This window comes from Harpia harpyja, chromosome Z, assembly GCF_026419915.1.
Source record: "Harpia harpyja isolate bHarHar1 chromosome Z, bHarHar1 primary haplotype, whole genome shotgun sequence".
NCBI classification, from domain to species: Eukaryota; Metazoa; Chordata; class Aves; order Accipitriformes; family Accipitridae; genus Harpia; species Harpia harpyja.
The window spans coordinates 14,363,817-14,380,775 of NC_068969.1; the positions used below are offsets into that span (position 1 = coordinate 14,363,817).

At 69.0% G+C, this 16,959-nt stretch overlaps 3 protein-coding genes across 3 annotated transcripts; all 3 read left to right on the forward strand.

The window, feature by feature from the left end:
- Positions 1-519: 519 nt before the first annotated feature.
- On the forward strand, positions 520-6,781 carry SLC6A8 (solute carrier family 6 member 8). The gene is made up of 14 exons (XM_052778275.1): positions 520-831; positions 1,140-1,358; positions 1,774-1,905; positions 2,602-2,875; positions 2,953-3,085; positions 3,339-3,473; positions 3,565-3,668; positions 3,753-3,877; positions 3,968-4,080; positions 4,154-4,291; positions 4,680-4,782; positions 4,867-4,967; positions 5,391-5,561; positions 6,259-6,781. Exons 1-14 carry the CDS (start codon positions 732-734, stop codon positions 6,388-6,390), a joined length of 1,980 nt encoding a protein of 659 aa, XP_052634235.1. The 5' UTR covers positions 520-731; the 3' UTR covers positions 6,391-6,781.
- A 94-nt stretch (positions 6,782-6,875) lies between these two features.
- Positions 6,876-9,553, forward strand: LOC128137390 (epidermal differentiation-specific protein-like). Its single transcript, XM_052778276.1, has one exon. It carries the CDS (start codon positions 8,335-8,337, stop codon positions 9,391-9,393), a length of 1,059 nt encoding a protein of 352 aa, XP_052634236.1. The 5' UTR covers positions 6,876-8,334; the 3' UTR covers positions 9,394-9,553.
- A 992-nt stretch (positions 9,554-10,545) lies between these two features.
- QARS1 (glutaminyl-tRNA synthetase 1) lies at positions 10,546-16,755 on the forward strand. The gene is made up of 24 exons (XM_052778602.1): positions 10,546-10,707; positions 10,923-11,070; positions 11,160-11,269; positions 11,403-11,478; positions 11,676-11,740; positions 11,963-12,016; positions 12,214-12,271; positions 12,394-12,465; positions 12,636-12,721; positions 12,965-13,051; positions 13,159-13,258; positions 13,382-13,460; positions 13,584-13,692; positions 13,775-13,905; positions 14,034-14,126; positions 14,298-14,435; positions 14,509-14,596; positions 14,676-14,819; positions 14,891-14,995; positions 15,390-15,482; positions 15,771-15,898; positions 16,111-16,177; positions 16,363-16,488; positions 16,574-16,755. The coding sequence occupies exons 1-24, from the start codon at positions 10,558-10,560 to the stop codon at positions 16,622-16,624; spliced, it is 2,358 nt and encodes a 785-aa protein (XP_052634562.1). The 5' UTR covers positions 10,546-10,557; the 3' UTR covers positions 16,625-16,755.
- The last annotated feature ends 204 nt before the right edge of the window (positions 16,756-16,959 follow it).

Sequence of the window (16,959 nt, forward strand, 5' to 3'; positions counted from 1 at the left end):
TCGGTGCACCCTGCAGCAGTGGGGGGACACCCAGTGTCCCCCTATGCGCCTCGGTGCCTGGACTCCCCTGGTGTGCCCTGGTGCCCACTGCCTCTCCGTGTGCTCAGCTACTGGGTGCGCCCGGTGTCCCCCAGTGCGGTCCCACCGCTGTAGTGCCTGGTGTCCCCTGGTGTGCCCCGATGCGAGCGTGGCGGGACTGCAAGTCCCGGTGCCCTAGTGCCTGGTGTCCCCCGGTGCGTCAGGACTGCAAGTCCCGGTGCCGCTTCGCCCGGTGTCCCACGGTGCCGGCTTGTCGTGGCGGGACAGCGAGTCCCGGTGCTCTAGCGCCCGGTGTGCCCCGGAACGCCCCGTTGCCCGGTGCCCCGCGGCGCGCCCTCTGCCCCGCTACCCCCGCCTTGCCCCGGTGCCGGTGCGGCGGGACTGCAAGTCCCGTCAAGCCGCGGGCGGGCGGCGCGTCCAATGGGGCTCGGGGGGCGGCGCGGCCGGTCTCTGCCTCCGCCGCCGCCCGGTGCCGCGGCGCAGAGAGCCCCGGAGCGGCCGCGCGGCGCCGGCCCCGCAGCCCGGCCCTGAGCCGCCCGCCCGGCCCGGCCCGCCCCGCCGCGCCCCGCCGCCCTCAATGAGGTTCTTCCGACTCACCTTCAAGTGCTTCGTGGATTGCTTCTGAGCCCCCCCCCCCTCCCACGGCCACGGAGCCGCCCCCGACCCGCCCCCGCTCCCCGGCCCCCCGCGACATGCCCCCCGTCCCCGCCGACACGGCCGCCCCGCAGCCGCCCGCCGCCCCGCGACGCGACGACGCCGCCGCCGCCGCCGCCGCTGCCCCCGCGGGCTCCGGTAAGCGGGGAGCGCTGGGGAGGGATGAGGTTGGGAGATGGATGGGGGGGGGGGGGCGGGCGGCCCACGGCCACGCGCGACCGCGGCGCGCCCCCTCCCGCCGCCGCGGGGTGAGTCACCGCTCTGCATTGTGACGTCACGCGCCGGCCTGACATCTGACGTCACGCCCCCACGCGCGGAGAGGGGCGCGGAGTGGGGGGGTGGGGGGGCGCGGGGGGACCGAAGGTCCCCCCGCGCCCCCCCACCCCCCCACTCCGCGCTCCCACGGGCGCGCGTGACGGCAGCGTGGGCCCCCCCTGTCTCGGCAGAGGGCCGCGGGGAGGCGGAGGGCGCGGAGCCCCCCGCGGCGGGCGAGGAGCGGGCGGTGACGGCACCGCTGGTGGGACCCCCCGGCCCCCCGAAAGCGGCCGCCCCCGAGCGGGAGACCTGGACCCGGCAGATGGATTTCATCATGTCCTGCGTGGGTTTCGCCGTGGGGCTGGGCAACGTCTGGCGCTTCCCCTACCTGTGCTACAAGAATGGCGGAGGTGAGCCCCCGCGCCCGCCCCACGGAGCGGGGGAAGTGCCCCACAGCGTGGGGGGGGGGGCACCCCACGGCGCGTGGGAGCGCTCTGCTGCTTTCCACCCCTTAGCGTGTGCAGGGGGTTACCCCGCGGTGGGCCGGCCCACCCGGCAGCTCCCCGGGGCGAAGGGCCGTCCGCGGGGCTCGTGGGCCACCCCACGGGTGTCCGGTGTCACCCCCCGGGGTGGGGGTCCGTGGGCAGCCCCCCGCCACCTGCCCGCCCTGACCTACATCGGCGGCGCGGCGAGGGGAGGGCACGGAGGCGCGTTCGCCATTCGCTGCGCCCGGGCGGGCGGCGCGGGGAGGGAAGGGGGGGCCCGGGGGGGCCCGGGGGGGGCGGCGGCGGCTGAGCCGGCCCCGTGTCGTCCCCCCCGCCCCAGGCGTCTTCCTCATCCCCTACCTGCTCATCGTCTTCGTGGGCGGCATCCCCGTCTTCTTCCTGGAGGTGGCCCTGGGGCAGTTCATGAAGCAGGGGGGCATCGCCGCCTGGAACATCGCCCCCCTCTTCAAGGGTAACGCCGCGCCCTGCCCGTGGCCTTTTGCACCCTACCCGTGGCCCCCGCCACCCTGCACCCTGCCCGGGGGCCCCCCCAGCGCCCTGCGTCCTGCACCCTGCCCGGGGGCCCCCCCCCGGCACCCTGCGTGGGGCTGGCAGCACCCTGCCGGCACCCTGCCTGGGGCACCGGCTGCCTGCAGCCTGCCAGGGCTGGCGGCACCCTGCCCACGCCCTGCCCGCTTCCATGCACCTTGCCCGCGTCCCACTGCTACCCTGCACCCCGGCCAAGGGCGGCAGCTGCCTGCACCCATGCCCCGTGGCACCCTGCGCTGCCCTGCCCGGCCCTGCCTGCCCCTGTGTCTCCCTGCCTACGTGCTGCCGGCTTCCCTGCCGGCTTCCCCGGGGGCGGCCGGATCCCCACCTCAGCAGTGTCCTGACGGCTTCCCTGTGCTGCGCCCCACCTGCTCCCCCCTGTCCTGTGCCATGCTGCCGGCTGTCCCCACCCCGTCCTGCCTGGGGCTGCCAGCTCCCCCTGTCCTGTCCCCACCGGCTCCCCCCTGTCCTACCCTGGGCTGCCGGCTCCCGGCATCCCCACCAGCACCCCGTGTCCTGCCCTATCCCCGCCAGCAAACCCCCATCCCACCCCACCCCACCGCATCTGGCTGCCGGGTGTCCGTGGGTGCCTGCGGGCTCTGATCTCCTCGTGCCGCAGGTCTGGGCCTGGCCTCCATGGTGATAGTCTTCTTCTGCAACTCCTACTACATCATGATCCTGGTGTGGGGTCTCTTCTACCTGGTGCACTCGCTGACGGACACCCTGCCCTGGGCCACCTGCGGCCACGCTTGGAACACCGAGCAGTGCGCCGAGCTCTTCCACCTCGAGCTCTGCCGCAATGGCAGCACCAACGCCAGCGCCGGCACTGGGCCCTTCAACCTCAGCTGCGCCGACCTGGCCAACAAGCGCTCGCCCGTCATTGAGTTTTGGGAGTGAGTGTGGGGACCGAGGGGGTCTCGCCCGGGGCTGAGGGGGTCGTGCCGGCGCTCAGCACGGCCCCGCTCTGCAGGAACAAGGTGCTGCGGCTCTCGGGGGACCTCAGCGAGCCGGGGGAGATGAACTGGCAGATGATCCTCTGCTTGGTCACCACCTGGGTCATTGTCTACTTCTGCATCTGGAAGGGCGTCAAGTCAACCGGGAAGGTGACGCTGGCAGTGGGGGGGAACGTGTCGGGGCCACCAACACGCGGGGACGGGACTGCGGCACACGGCACTGCCGGCTCCTGCTCTCTTGTGCTGCAGCCCACGGAGGTGCAAGAGCCCCTGTCCCACATCTGTCTGGGAGATGCCAGCAGCCGCCGGGGACGTCCCTGAGCCCTGGTCCTGCTGGGACACCTGTGGCACACAATGGAGAGCCCCAGCCCAGGGGGTCTCACCGGCACCTACTCCTCTGCAGATTGTCTACTTCACGGCACTCTTCCCCTACGTGGTCCTCATCCTGCTGCTGGTCCACGGAGTGACGCTGCCTGGGGCGCTGGGTGGCATCGTCTACTACCTGAAACCCGACTGGTCCAAGCTGGCCGAGGCGCAGGTGAGGGCAGCGGGGAGGGCAGGAGGGGGCTGGGTGCTGGGCTCCCCCCCGGCACCCTCCCCGCCCCCCGACGCCCTCCCTTGCGCCCCAGGTCTGGATCGACGCCGGCACCCAGATCTTCTTCTCCTACGCCATCGGGCTGGGCGCCCTGACCGCGCTGGGCAGCTACAACCGCTTCCACAATAACTGCTACAGGTAGGGCTGTGCCGGCTGCAGGGCGTTCCCCCGGCGTGTCCCCCGGTGTCCCTCCGGCACCCCCTTGACCCGCTCTGCCCGCAGGGATGCCTACATCCTGGCCGTGATCAACAGCTCCACCAGCTTCTTTGCCGGCTTCGTCGTCTTCTCCGTGCTGGGCTTCATGGCCTCCGAGCAAGGCGTGGACATCTCCAAGGTGGCTGAGTCCGGTGAGTGCCGGGCAGTGGGTGCCCACTGGCACCGTGTCCCCTGTGTCGTCCCCCCCCCGGGGTGGCACTGCTGACCCCGTTCTCCCGCAGGCCCTGGGCTGGCTTTCATCGCCTACCCCAAAGCCGTGACGCTGATGCCCTTGTCCCCGCTCTGGGCCACGCTCTTCTTCTTCATGCTCCTCGTGCTGGGGCTGGACAGCCAGGTGCGGCGGGGGGGACGGGGACGGGGAGGGGACGGGGTGGCACGTCCCCGCTGAGCCCCGCTCTCTGCTGCAGTTTGTCGGCGTGGAGGGTTTCATCACGGGCATCCTGGACCTGTTCCCCCAGCCGGGGGCCGGCTCGCTGCGCCGTGAGCTCACCGCTGCGCTCTGCTGCCTCGTCTGCTGCCTCATCGACCTCTCCATGGTCACGCAGGTGGGGGACGCGGCAGGGACACCGGCCAGCTGGCCCCACGCTGGGCACCTGTGGCTGCCCCCCGGGACGTCACCTCCTACGGGGTCCCACCATGGGGTGGGAGCTCCCTGGGGCTGCTGCACCCACGGCAGCGGGGAGGGGGGGTGCCCGTGGCATGGGGGTGCATGTAGCTGTGGAGGTCCCCGTGGCGTGGGGGTGCCCATGGCCACGGCGGGTGCCCGTTGTGGCGGGGGTGCTGCAGCAGCACAGGGTGCCCGTGGCATGCGGGGTGTCTGTGCCAGGTGGGGCACCGGTGCTGGCAAGGTTGCGCCCGTGCCGGTGTGGAGGCACCCGTGCCAGCGCGGGGCAGCCGGCACAGCCCCGGTGACGCACAGTGCCGTCCCGGCAGGGCGGCATGTACGTGTTCCAGCTCTTTGACAACTACTCGGCCAGCGGGATCACGCTGCTGTGGCAGGCTTTCTGGGAGTGTGTGGTCATTGCCTGGGTCTACGGTGAGGCCAGGGGGACGCGGTGGGGGGGGACGCAAGGGGACACGGGTGCCCCGTGGGGCCCGGCTGACGCCCTTCTCCCCTCAGGCGCTGACCGCTTCATGGACGACGTGGCCCGCATGATCGGCTACCGGCCCCTGCCCTTCATGAAGTGGTGCTGGGCCGTGGTGACGCCGCTGGTCTGCGTGGTAAGCGGGGCCGCCCCACGCAGGGACACGCGTGTGCTCGCGTGTGCATGCATGTGCCCGCTGCCCCGGCCCTGTGCCACGGGCACCGGGCTCCCCCAGGTGGCTGCTTTGGGCACGGCAGCCACGGGGCGACACGCGTGTCGGGGCCGTGGGGCGACACGCATGTCAGGCCATGAGGCGACATGCATGTCAGGCCGTGGGGCGATGTGCCTGTCAGGGCCACAGGATGACACGCATGTCTGGGTCGCGGGGTGACATGTGTGTTGGAGCCGTGAGGCAACACACGTGTTGGGGCTGCGGGGTGACATGCGTGTTGGAGCCGTGAGGCAACACACGTGTCGGGGCTGCGGGGTGACATGCGTGAGGGGTCTGGGGCTGCCGGCCCCCTGCCCCGTGGGACCTCACCCCCCTCTCTCCACCCAGGGCATCTTTGTGTTCCATGTGGTGAACTACAAGCCGCTGACCTACAACAAGACGTACGTGTACCCGTGGTGGGGGGATGCCATCGGCTGGGTCCTGGCACTCTCCTCCATGCTCTGCATCCCCTGCACCGTCCTCTACAAGCTCCTGCGCTGCAAAGGCTCCTTGCGTGAGGTGAGGGCGGCGTGGCGGGCACCCTCCTGCCTCTGTCCCCAACGTGTCTCAGCTATCCTTGTCCTTGTCCCCCTCTCAGTCCTGTTCTCATCCCATCCCCATTCAAATCCTAGCACTGTCCACATTGCCGTCTTAGTCCCATCCCCAGCCAAATCCTGTCCCTCTCCCCATCACTGTCTCAATCCCATCCCCATCTCATCCCAGTCCCCATGCAATCCCTATCCCTCTCTCAATCCTATTTCAAACCCCTTCCCTATCCTAGTCTCACCCCCATGCCTATCCAAGTCCCATTCCTGTCCCCATCCCTCTCTCAATCCCATTTCAAATCCCTTCCCCATCCTAGTCTCACCCCCATCCCCATCCAAGTCCCATTCCTGTCCCCATTCCTCTCACTCCCATCCAAATCCCGTCCCTGTCCCCATCACTGTCTTACTCCCAACCTCACCCAAATTCCATGCTTGCTGACATTGCTGTCTTAATCCCGTCACCATCTCAGTCCCATCCCTGTCCCTGTGCTATCCCTCTCTCAATCCCATTTCAATCCCTTCCCTGTCCCATTCTCCATCCCCGTCCCCATCCAAATCCCACCCCTGTCCCCACCTTGGTCCCATTCCCGTGCACCGGCGGGATGCACCGTGCCAGCTCCAGGCAGTCCCCGGTGCTGCCGTCCCCGGTTGCTGACACGGCATCCCCGCAGCGCTGGCAGCTCCTGACCACTCCGATCTGGGGCCACCACCACCTGGAGTACCTGACGCCCGAGGCAGAAGCCAAGCTGCTGGCCCCGGAGCCCCCCAAGGAGAAGGCGACGCTCTTCGAGACTGTGATCTGAGCATGGGGAGGGTCGCGCTGCTCCCGCCCGCCATAGCAATAATGCCAGCACCTCCTCCCACCCACGCTGCCCCACGCCCCCCCCCTCCCGTGTCACCCCGGCCCACCAGCCTCGCCGCAGAGGGGGTGCACGACAGCGAGGTGGGGGGTTGCTGGGGGCCGCAGGGCCGGGGCGGCCGCGGGGAGCGGGAGGGGTCCCCGGCGCGGGGGAGTGTGGCAGCCCGGGGGGCCGGCGGGGAGGCTGCGGGCCAGGGGAGCGAGCGGGACAGCCCTTCCCCGGCCCCCCACCCATGGCCCCCGCGGCCCCCCGTTCACTAACTGCTTCCTGTAGCGTTTGTCTGGTGTAACCCCGACCGCCCCGACATCTGGCAATAAACTGGGAGACCCTGGCAGCCCCGACACTGCAGGCAGGGGAAAGGGGGCATTGGCAAGGGGGCAGCTGGGGGGGGGCAAGATGTGGGGTGGCACCTGCTTGTGGGAGACAGGGTTTTGCAGGGAACAGGGCTCAGGGATGTGGGGGTGTGGGGACACCTGGCTTCCTCTCTTGGGGTGACTCAGGGTGGGGGGACAGGCTGCTGGAGCAGTGGGGTCTCCGTCCTCCTCCACCACAGGATGTGGGTGCCTGCAGGCTGTACCAAACCTGGGTTCCCCTGTGGGCCTGGGGCACCCCACACAGCTGAGGCTGGCCCCGCTTCCTGGCCCCACACTGGACCCAAGGGGCAGATTTCAGCCCAGAGGCTTTGGGGGTCCTGGCTGACCCCAGCCAAGAGCGGGGGCTGCAGGGGGTGGGTCAAGATCCAGCCATATCCCACCGGCAGCTGCTCACGTCAACTTTGGGGCTCTCTGTTCCCTGCGCTCTGCCGCAGGGACGGTCCTGAGCTGGGGAGGGCTGCAGGGACGAGGGGCTGAGGCAGCCCCTGGGCCCAGGCATGTCGCCGGGAGAAGCCAGAGGCTCAACCTGCCCCAGACCCCTCAAGCTGCCTGAGCCCAGTCCCAGCGAGGTGCCAGCCGGGGGGTGCATGTGCCCTGTGCCCTGCACTGGCAGCTCCTGGGCACGCCAGCTCCAGTCCATGCCATGGGGACCCGTGTGGTGCCCTGAAGAAGCCCCCGGCACACTGTGCTCAGGGCGGCTGCCAACTGTCCCTGTGCCCTGGCTGGGCATCAGCGTCCCACCGTGCCCAGCACTGGCACCCATCACCCTCCAGCAGCACCGTGGCCCCCCCAGGTGGTCCGTGACCATCCTGCCTATTGAGGGACAAAGGCGGAGAAGTGCCACCACTTGCCCCGGCCATCCTCAGGTGCAGGGCTGGGGCAGCAGTGCCATGCCAGGGGGGCTGTGTCCTGTGCCCCAGGGCACCGGGGTGCCGGAGGGGCTTGTCTCGGGGCGCCAGCTGACCCCACCATGATACCCTCTCACCCCGCCGGGGCGAGCCGGCAGTTCCTGCCCCACCGGCAACGCACACCGTAATTAGTGCAGGCAGGGCGGAAGCATCAGTGATAATTGGTGGTGACTCGTTACCGTTGGAGCGCCATGTGCCCAGGGTGCAGCAGGACTTTCCGGCAGGGCTGGTCTGCAGTGTCGGCTGGCACTCCGGTGCGCCGGCTGCCGTGCGGGGCCTGGCTGGCTCCCTGCCGCCAGAGCGGGGCCGGGGCTGGGTGCGGGGGCGAGCACCGTCATCACCTTTGCTTCATGCCACAGCACGCCCCGGCCCCACCAACCCCTTGTAAAAGGCACGGCTGCGGGCTGGTGTCGGGGCGCTGCCGGCACAGACGGTGAGAGCACAGGGACTGTGCGGAGGTGGGCAAAGGAGAGGCAGAGGACAGGGGATAAGGGGGTACCAGGGGTCCCCTTGGCTGGCCAGGCTTTCCCGTAGCGCCCACGCGACCCCACGCGAGGTGACTTGACGTGCGTCGTGCCCTTGCACAGGCAGGCGCCCGCAACACCATGAACCGGATCACGGTGTACGAGCGTGCCAACTTTGAGGGGCTGAGCCGGGAGTTCACCTGCGACGTGCCCGACCTGCATGAGCTGGATTTTGGGGACTGCATCGCCTCCCTGAAGGTAGTGGGGCAGCCCTGGATCGCCTACACGGACCCCAAGTATGAAGGGGAGCCGCACGCCTTTGAGGAGGGCGAGTACCCCTCCGTGGGGCGGCCCAACAGCTTCTCGGCGCTGCGTCTTGTGCACCATGACCTGGGGGACCCCCAGATCACCCTCTACGAGCATCCCAATTTCCAAGGCGCCTGCAAGGTGGTGACGGAGGAGACCAACTTGGCATACGGGTACTTCAATGACCGGGTGGCCTCTCACGTAGTGCAGCGAGGGGTCTGGCTGCTCTACCAGCACCCTGGTCGTGGTGGTTGGCACTGCCTGGCATGGCCCGGCGAGCGTCTCGCCGACTACAAACTCGAGCTGAACTTCCAGGCTCGGCTGTCCCACCTGCGCCCGCTGCGACCCGGGCGGCCCCTGGTCTCGGCGCGTCTCCTCTGGGAGCAGAAGCGGGTGGAGGCAGAGCGGGAGGTGCTGGTGGATGAGATCGAAGGGGTGAACGAGACGGAGTCAGAGCAGGCACTGGCGGCCAGCAGCAGCCGGGAGTACGGCACCACACTCTGGCAGAGCTTCCACTTCAGCAACGCCACCAGCCTCAAAGCCGGGCTCTCCTTCACGCTGACCGTGGAAGCCTCCAACATCTTTACAGTGCAGAAAGGGCGCAGCGAATCCAGCACCCGCCGGGAACGCGTGGAGGTGCAGCTGCCGGCTAAGATTCCCCCACGCACAGCACTCAGCATCCAGGTCTTGCGGAAGGAGGTGACGCTCTCCGTCCCGGTCCTGCTCACCATCACCCAGAACGAAGCCATTCGTACGGAGATGGGCGAGTACCGCAGCGTCTCGGGTACCAACATCAGTGCCCGCTATACCTTGAAGCCTCTGCCAGCTGCAGGCAGGGAGCAAGCAGCCGCTGAGGGGATGGAGCTGGTGCCTGGTACCAGGATGGAGCTGTAACTGTAGCTTCGTCCCGGTGCCGGGTACTGGCTCTGTCCCCTTGGTGGTGTGGGATCCCTGGGGACACCGGCGCTGCGTCAGACATGGGTCGGCTCCGGCTGGCAGGACCTGTCGGTGCCTTCTCCCGCCGGGTGTTGCCAATAAACGCCCTTCCCCAACCCCTCCGGTCTCCTGCTGCTGCTGGGGCTGGGGTGGGAGTGGGCTTGGGGGGGCTGGGAGACACTGGGCTGGGGGGGAGGACAGGGCTGAGGGGGGATACTGGGCTGGGGGGACACACCAGGCTGGGTGAGCTGGGGATAACAGGCTGGGGAAGCCAGGAGAACACCAGGCTGGGGAAGCTGGGGGGACACTGAGCTGGGGGGGGAACAACGGGCTGGGGGAGCAGGAGGACACCGGGCTGGAGGAGCTGGGGGGACACCGGGCTGAGGGGTATATGCGGCTGCAAGGACACGGGGGGTAGGGAAGTGGAAGAACACTGGGCTGGGGGGGCCGGGGGGGCCGGGCTAGCCGGTTCCCGCACACACCAGACATTGGACTGGGGGGCCACGGACTGGGGCAGCTGCGGGGGACACCGGTCTGGGGGAACCGGGGGTATGGGGTCGGTGCAGCGGCGGGGACAGCGGCGGCCCCGCCCGCACCGGGCTGGAGCAGCCGCCGCGAGCCCCCCCCCGTACGGGCCCTTGGGTACGTGTGTCCCCCCGGGCCCGTCGCAGGGACCGTCCTCGGGGCCGCTGGGGGAGGTGGGGACACGGGAGGGGCGAGAGTGCCGCCGGGGCTGCGGGAGCCGCCGGGCTCACGGCGGGACACGGGTGCCGGTCGGGGCGGGCTACGGCGGCCGGGCGAGGACAAAGGGCCGCGGGGCGGTGGGCGACCGGAGGGGCGGGGCGGGGCAGGCCCCCGGCCCCGCCTCCAGCCACGCCCCCCACGTGGCCGCCGCCGCCGCCGGTCTCTTTAAATGATGCAACCGGCCGTCCGCTTGGCCCCGCCCGCTGCGCGCCTATTCGCGGAGCCGGCGCCGAGCTCCCCCGTCCCATTGGATGAGGCGGGTCTCTCTCACTGTCGATTGGCTCGACCTGTGTCGGCGACACGCCTTCCCCGCTCCGATTGGCTGGCCGTGGCCCCGTCCCCCGGGCGGGCGGTGGCGGCGGCGGCGGCAGCAGCAGCATGGCGGCGGTGGCGGCGGGGGCCATGGCGGCGGAGGAGGCGGAGGAGGCGCTGGGGCTTTTTACCGGCATCGGCCTCAGTGAGGCCAAAGCGCGCGAGACGCTGCGCAACGGGGCGCTCAGCGCGCTGCTCCGCCGGGCCGTGCTGCAGGTGCGCCCGCCGCGGGCCCCCACCCCGGTCTCCCGGTTCCTGGGTCCCCGGTGCGGCGGTGTCACCCCCGGATCCCCCCACCTCCCCCGGCCCTGCCGAGCGGCCTCGGCCCTTGGCACTACCCCCCCTTCCCCCCCCCCGCCCCGCCCCAGGGCCGCCGGTTCGCCGGGGCTCAGCCCCCGCCCGGCCCTGACGCTTCCCCGGGACGGCGGCAGGCTCGGAGCGCGCTGGGGCCGGCTCTGGACAAAGCCACCGGGACGCTGTTGTACAACGCGGCCGCCCGCCTCAGGGACGCGAAGCACCTCGGCTTCCTCGTCGGTTACATCGCCCGCAGGGAGATCCTCACCGACCTGCAGCTCAGCGGTACCGCGCGGCACCGGGACCCCCCCCCGGCCCCGGCGGGGAAGGGAGGGCCCCGCTCCTCATCCCCCCCCACCCTGCTCTGTCCCCAGCCGCCCTGGAGTACGTGAGGAGCCACCCCCTGGAGCCCCTGGACGTGGCGGACTTCGAGCGGGCCTGCGGCGTGGGGGTGTGCGTCACCCCCGAGCAGATCGAGGAGGCGGTGAGTGGGGCCTCGGCCCTGCCAGCCCCCCGGGAACGGTGTGGGGGACGCTGGACGGGACGGGCTGGCAGCCCCTGGCGTCACGCTTCCCTGCCTGCCTCGCTCACCCCCGTGTCCCTGTCCCGCTGCCCAGGTGGAGGCCGTGATCGGCGAGCACCGAGCAGAGCTGCTGGCGGAGCGCTACCACTTCAACATGGGGCTGCTGATGGGTGAGTGTGGGGCACGGGGGCAGCCCCTGCCCGGCACCCCTCCTCCCCTGCATCCTGAGAGCCAGCCCTTTGTTGCGGGCTGCCCCGGCCCCAGCTCATCCGGCCCGCTGGCTGTGGTGTCCTGCCTCAGCGGCCCTGGCTGAAGCGCCCACCAGGGCTGAGCCGTGCCCCCCGCCCATGGGGTGCCCTGTCCGCAGGGGAGGCGCGGAGCCGGCTGCGGTGGGCGGATGGGAAGACCATCAAGAACGAGGTGGACCTGCAGGTGGGTGCGAGGGCAGGGGGTTGGGCGCTGCTTGGGGTTGTGTCCGCTGTTGGGTCCGTGTGGGACCTGCTGGCCTGTCCCGTGGGAGGGTCTAGTGCCGGGGACAGCCTGCCCTGGGTAGGTGTAGGCAGGGTGAGGGGGGGTGACAGCTGGACAGGGCCACCTCCAGGCCTTGGGGCACCAGGAGCCTTTCCTACTCCTGTCTGTGTCTCTTTTCTCCAGGTGCTGCATTTGCTGGGGCCAAAGACAGAAGCTGACCTGGAAAAGAAGCCAAAGGTGAGGAGAAGGGTGAGGCTGGGAACTGGGATGGTATTTCCCTGCTGAGTGTCCAGGCAGGATCCCAAATAGCTGCTCTGGGCCTAGCTGCCACCATGGGCACGGGTCTGAGGGAGTGCTGGGGGCAGCAGGCTGGGCCAGGAGGGGGAGGTGTGTGCCAGGGCTGGGCACTCAGGATGCTGTGCTGGTCCCTGCAGGCTGCAAAGACCCGGCTGGCCCCGGTGGAGAAGCAGAAGGCAGCTGTGGTGGAGAATGGTAAGAGACTGTACTCCTGCGGGCAGCTTCCCCAGCCCTTTGGTTCCTGGCTGGGACCTGCCTCCGAGCTGGGCCCTGGGAGCTGCGGTCAGGCCCCTGCTCAGCACCATCTCTCCCTGCAGGTGAGGTGGGCACGGAGACACGGTCACTCCTGGAGCAGCTGCGGGGAGAAGCCCTCAAGTTCCACAAGCCCGGTGAGTGTGAGGAGCCACTGCCGCATGCGGGGCGGCTCCACCGGCTCTGTGCCCCGGCTTCAGCTCTCCATGCTGTGGGGGACCAGCCTGGCGCCATGTCCTTCCCCGCTGGCTGCTGGGCTTGGCTTGGTTTGAGCGATGCTGTAGCCCTGAGCATCCTCTGCCTGCAGGAGAGAACTACAAGACGGAGGGCTATGTGGTGACGCCCAACACTATGGCTCTGCTGAAGCAGCACCTGGCAATCACGGGTGGGCAGGTGAGGCCATGTCCCCCAGCCCAGCGGTTCCCTGCGAGGGTGGCACTGCTGTGCCAGGCTCCAGCCAGCTAGGTGGGGTGGCTGGGGGGACACGCAGCTCCCTGGGGGCACAGCCAGAGGCAGCACCCATGTGGCACGGGGGGCTCTGTGGGATCGTTAGGAGCTCATGTCAGTGCCCCTGCTGTCAAGGAGGGGGAGAGTCTCCTGCCAAAGGACAGAGGTGTCCCCTTCCCCTCCCTGCAGGTGCGAACACGGTTCCCTCCTGAGCCCAATGGGATCCTGCACATCGGCCACGCCAAGGCCATCAACTTCAACTTCGGCTATGCCAAGGTGAGAAGCACCAAGCCCCGCTGGCAGCTCTCCCCCCACTGCTTGGCCGCTGGCCTGAGCCTGCGGTCCCTCAGGGAGCGGCTGCTCACTGTCCCCCCCGTCCCCAGGCCAACGGTGGTGTGTGCTTCTTGCGCTATGATGACACCAACCCTGAGAAGGAGGAGGAGAAGTACTTCACAGCCATCCGGGAGATGGTGGAGTGGCTGGGTACGGCTGGAGCTGGGGAGGGCAGGATCAGGCCGGGTGCTGCTGGGGACGTCCCTGCATGTAGGTCCTGCTGCGGGGCCCTGGAGGTGCCTCCAGCCTGCTCTGTTTCCCCCATCCCCACAGGCTACCAGCCCTATGCAGTGACCCACGCGTCAGATTACTTTGACCAGCTCTACACCTGGGCCCTGGAGCTCATCCGCAGGTGAGCGTGCTGGGGCGGTATGGGTGCGCCAGGGCGGTGTGGATGTTCTGTGCCGTGGCCGGGGCTCCCTCTCACCCAGGGCATGGGACACTCACATCTGGTGATGGTGTTTCCCCTCCGTAGGGGCCAGGCGTATGTCTGCCATCAGAAGGTCGAGGAGATCAAGGGCCACAACCCACCACCCTCGCCGTGGCGGGACCGGCCCATGGAAGAGTCCCTCCTGCTCTTTGAGGTATTTCTGGCTGGGGGCAGGTGCTGTGTGCCCGTGGGGTCTGGGTCCATGGCTCAGCTGACAGCTTTCCCCTGCTCCGCAGGACATGCGAAAGGGCAAGTTTGGGGAGGGGGAGGCGACGCTGCGGATGAAGCTGGTGATGGAGGACGGGAAGATGGACCCCGTCGCCTACCGTGTCAAGTTCACTCCGCACCATCGCACCGGGGACAAGTGGTAGGGAGGGCCTGCGGCATCCTGGCACGTGTGGCGGGGGTCGGCCTGCGTCTCCTGGGAGTGGGGAGCTGTCGGGAGGGGGAGCAGTACCGGGCTCTGCCCCGGGGCTGACTGTGTCTGCCTTACAGGTGCATCTACCCCACGTATGACTACACACACTGCCTCTGCGACTCCATCGAGCACATCACGCACTCCCTCTGCACCAAGGAGTTCCAGGCCAGGTGAGTGCTGTGCACAGCCTGGCCCAGGGCTGAGCTGGAGCTGGCAGGGCAGCTCTGTGGGGGAGCAGCTGGCCGCGTCCCAGCGGCTGCTGAAGTGCTGGGCACGGTGTGTCCATGGGGCTGTGGGTGGGTGTGAGGCTGAGCCGGGCTGTGCCTGTGCCTGTCTTGCAGGCGCTCCTCCTACTTCTGGCTGTGTAACGCGCTGGATGTCTACTGCCCTGTGCAGTGGGAGTACGGGCGCCTGAACCTGCTCTACACCGTCGTCTCCAAGAGGAAGATCATCCGTCTGGTGGAGACAGGTGCTGTGAGGTAGGAGCAGGGCCAGCAGCCAGGGTGAGTCTTGCCCGGGGCACGCCTGGCTGTCACACTGGTATTTTCTCAGGGACTGGGATGACCCGCGGCTCTTCACGCTGACAGCCCTGCGCCGGCGAGGCTTCCCTCCCGAGGCCATCAACAATTTCTGTGCCCGGGTAGGTGCCAGGGACAGGATGGGATGGGGCAGGTGGATGTGTCTCCCAGCCAGCATGGTGACGGCAGGCTGTCCCGTAGGTCGGTGTGACAGTGGCCCAGGCAACGATGGAGCCGCATCTGCTGGAGGCGTGTGCGCGGGAGGTGCTGAACGAGCAGGCGCCCCGCGCCATGGCCGTCCTGGAGCCCCTCAAGGTCACCATCACCAACTTCCCTGCCCCGAAGGTGAGACTGCTGCAGGCTGGGGTGGGAGTGGGGTTCCCCAAGGTCAGCATTCACCCCCTCCTTCTCCCCAGGCACTCGAGGTCCTTGTGCCCAACTTTCCAGCTGATGAGAGCCAGGGTTTTCACAAAGTGCCCTTCCAGACCACCATCTACATTGAGGAGACAGATTTCAGGGAGGTGAGCCGGCCCCACCAGGCCATACTGCCCTTGCTCCCAGGAGCTGCGGCTCGGGCAGTGGGAGCCTGGCAGTGCTGGTGCTGCATGGGGCACAGGTGGGTGTTAGGCAGTTGACTGCAACTCCTAAACATGCCAGCAGCTCTGACCGGCACTGGGGAAATGCCTGCTGCCCTCAGCCTGGCCGGGACGTGTCCAGCTGACAGTGCTCACGCTTGGCCTGTGGGCTGGGGAACGTCCAGCAGCAACGTGGGACTTTGAACAGCCCTGGGCACCCTGATCCCTGGGATGGAAGGAGTGGGTGCGGGGACGCAGTTGTGGGGACAAACAGACATGCTTGAGGGGGGAGCCACTGCCTGTGCTGGGACCCCTCATGCAGCCATGAACTCTCTCACAGGAGGTGGACAAGGGCTACAAGCGCCTGGCCCCCGGGCAGCCGGTGGGGCTGCGCCACGCTGGCTACATCATCGCTATACAGAATGTCATCAAGGTGGGTGGCTCTGGGCACTGGGGACATGATGTTGGGCCATGGGATGTCAGGACATGGCTATGCCTCACCAGGGAAGGGCAGCAATAGTCATCTCGGGCTGGGCGCTGTGGGCACAGTGTGGCTGCAGGCTGCCTGCGTGGCAGCTCCTTGCCAGCCCTGTGCCTCGCATGGTGGGGAGCAGGGTTGCCCTGAGCTGGGGGGCTGGTGCTTCGGCCCCAAGGCTGCCCTGTGGGGTGGGACTGCTGCCAGACTGCTGCCTGGCGTCTCATCTTGTCTCCTCTTGCCCAGGACGCCAGTGGGCGCGTGATCGAGCTGGAGGTGACCTGCACCAAGTCAGACGTGGCGGAGAAGCCCAAAGCCTTCATCCACTGGGTGTCGGAGCCGCTGGTGTGTGAAGTGCGGCTCTACGAGCGACTGTGAGTACCCGGCCACCTGTAGCGGCGTGGGCGCAACCTCACCGGTGCTGGAGCGGCAGTGTGGCCGTGTACCAGCAGGCTGTGCTGGGGTCTGCCCGGCTCCTTGGTGGGGAAGATGCTGCTGCGGGGTCCTGCGAGCTGCTGCCCCACAGCTGCCATGGGGCACCACATCCCCTGCCTGGCGGCTTTGGGATGAGACTGTCTCATGGCAGGTTTTTGCACAAAAATCCCGAGGACCTATCAGAGGTGCCTGGTGGCTTTCTGAGCGACCTCAACCCTGTGAGTAGCAGCAGGAGCCGGGGTTACGGGCCTGGGGGGATCTGGGGACCTCCTGCACCCACTTCTATGTGACCCCTACCCCTCCCTGGGCAGAGCCCTGCCATGGCCCAGGGGGCAGAGGGGCTGGGGGGACCTGGGCTGTGGAGGGGAGTGGGGTTGCCAGCTGAGCTGACTCCCCCTGCCAGGACTCCCTGCGTGTGGTGCACAACGCCCTGGTCGACAGCTCCGTCCTGTCTGCCCGGCCCTTCGACAAATTCCAGTTTGAGCGGCTGGGCTACTTCTCCGTGGATCCCGACAGCGAGGAGGGGAAGGTGAGCCCTGGGGAGGGGGCTGTAGGGCTCCCCCTGCCCACTGTGGGGCCATGGGGCTCAGCGCTGACCCTCTGCCTCTCCCCAGATGGTGTTCAACCGGACAGTGACGCTGAAGGAGGACCCCGGCAAGGCCTGAGGGACCTGCCGCCGCCACCCCCGCCACGGCGCCGCTTCCCCAGGGGTCCCCGCGCACCCCCAGCGCCACCGTGCCTTGGCGCAACCCCCCGGGGTGCCCTGCAGCATCGCCTCAATAAACACAGCATCTCAGCCCTGTCCCTGCGCTGTCACTATCTTCCCCCACTCAACCTTAGGGTGCCGGGGTGGAGGTGTGGGGGGGTCTCCCCTGTTCCTGGGTGCTCGGGGGTCTGCTCCTGTCCCCTGTGCAGGGCTGGTGCCCCCGCGGGAGCTGCAGGGCTCCCCCCCACCCGGGACCGTGAGGCTGGGCTGGGGTCGAGGGTGTCGGGGTGGGAT

Coding starts and splice junctions, on each gene's coding strand:
- SLC6A8 (XM_052778275.1), top strand. CDS start 732: ATGCCCCCCGTCCCCGCCGACACGGCCGCCCCGCAGCCGCCCGCCGCC. Junction 1,359..1,773: donor GTGCTACAAGAATGGCGGAG/GTGAGCCCCCGC, acceptor CCCCCGCCCCAG/GCGTCTTCCTCATCCCCTAC. Junction 1,906..2,601: donor CATCGCCCCCCTCTTCAAGG/GTAACGCCGCGC, acceptor CTCGTGCCGCAG/GTCTGGGCCTGGCCTCCATG.
- QARS1 (XM_052778602.1), top strand. CDS start 10,558: ATGGCGGCGGTGGCGGCGGGGGCCATGGCGGCGGAGGAGGCGGAGGAG. Junction 11,479..11,675: donor CAACATGGGGCTGCTGATGG/GTGAGTGTGGGG, acceptor CCCTGTCCGCAG/GGGAGGCGCGGAGCCGGCTG. Junction 14,436..14,508: donor GTGGAGACAGGTGCTGTGAG/GTAGGAGCAGGG, acceptor GTATTTTCTCAG/GGACTGGGATGACCCGCGGC.
- LOC128137390 (XM_052778276.1), top strand. CDS start 8,335: ATGAACCGGATCACGGTGTACGAGCGTGCCAACTTTGAGGGGCTGAGC.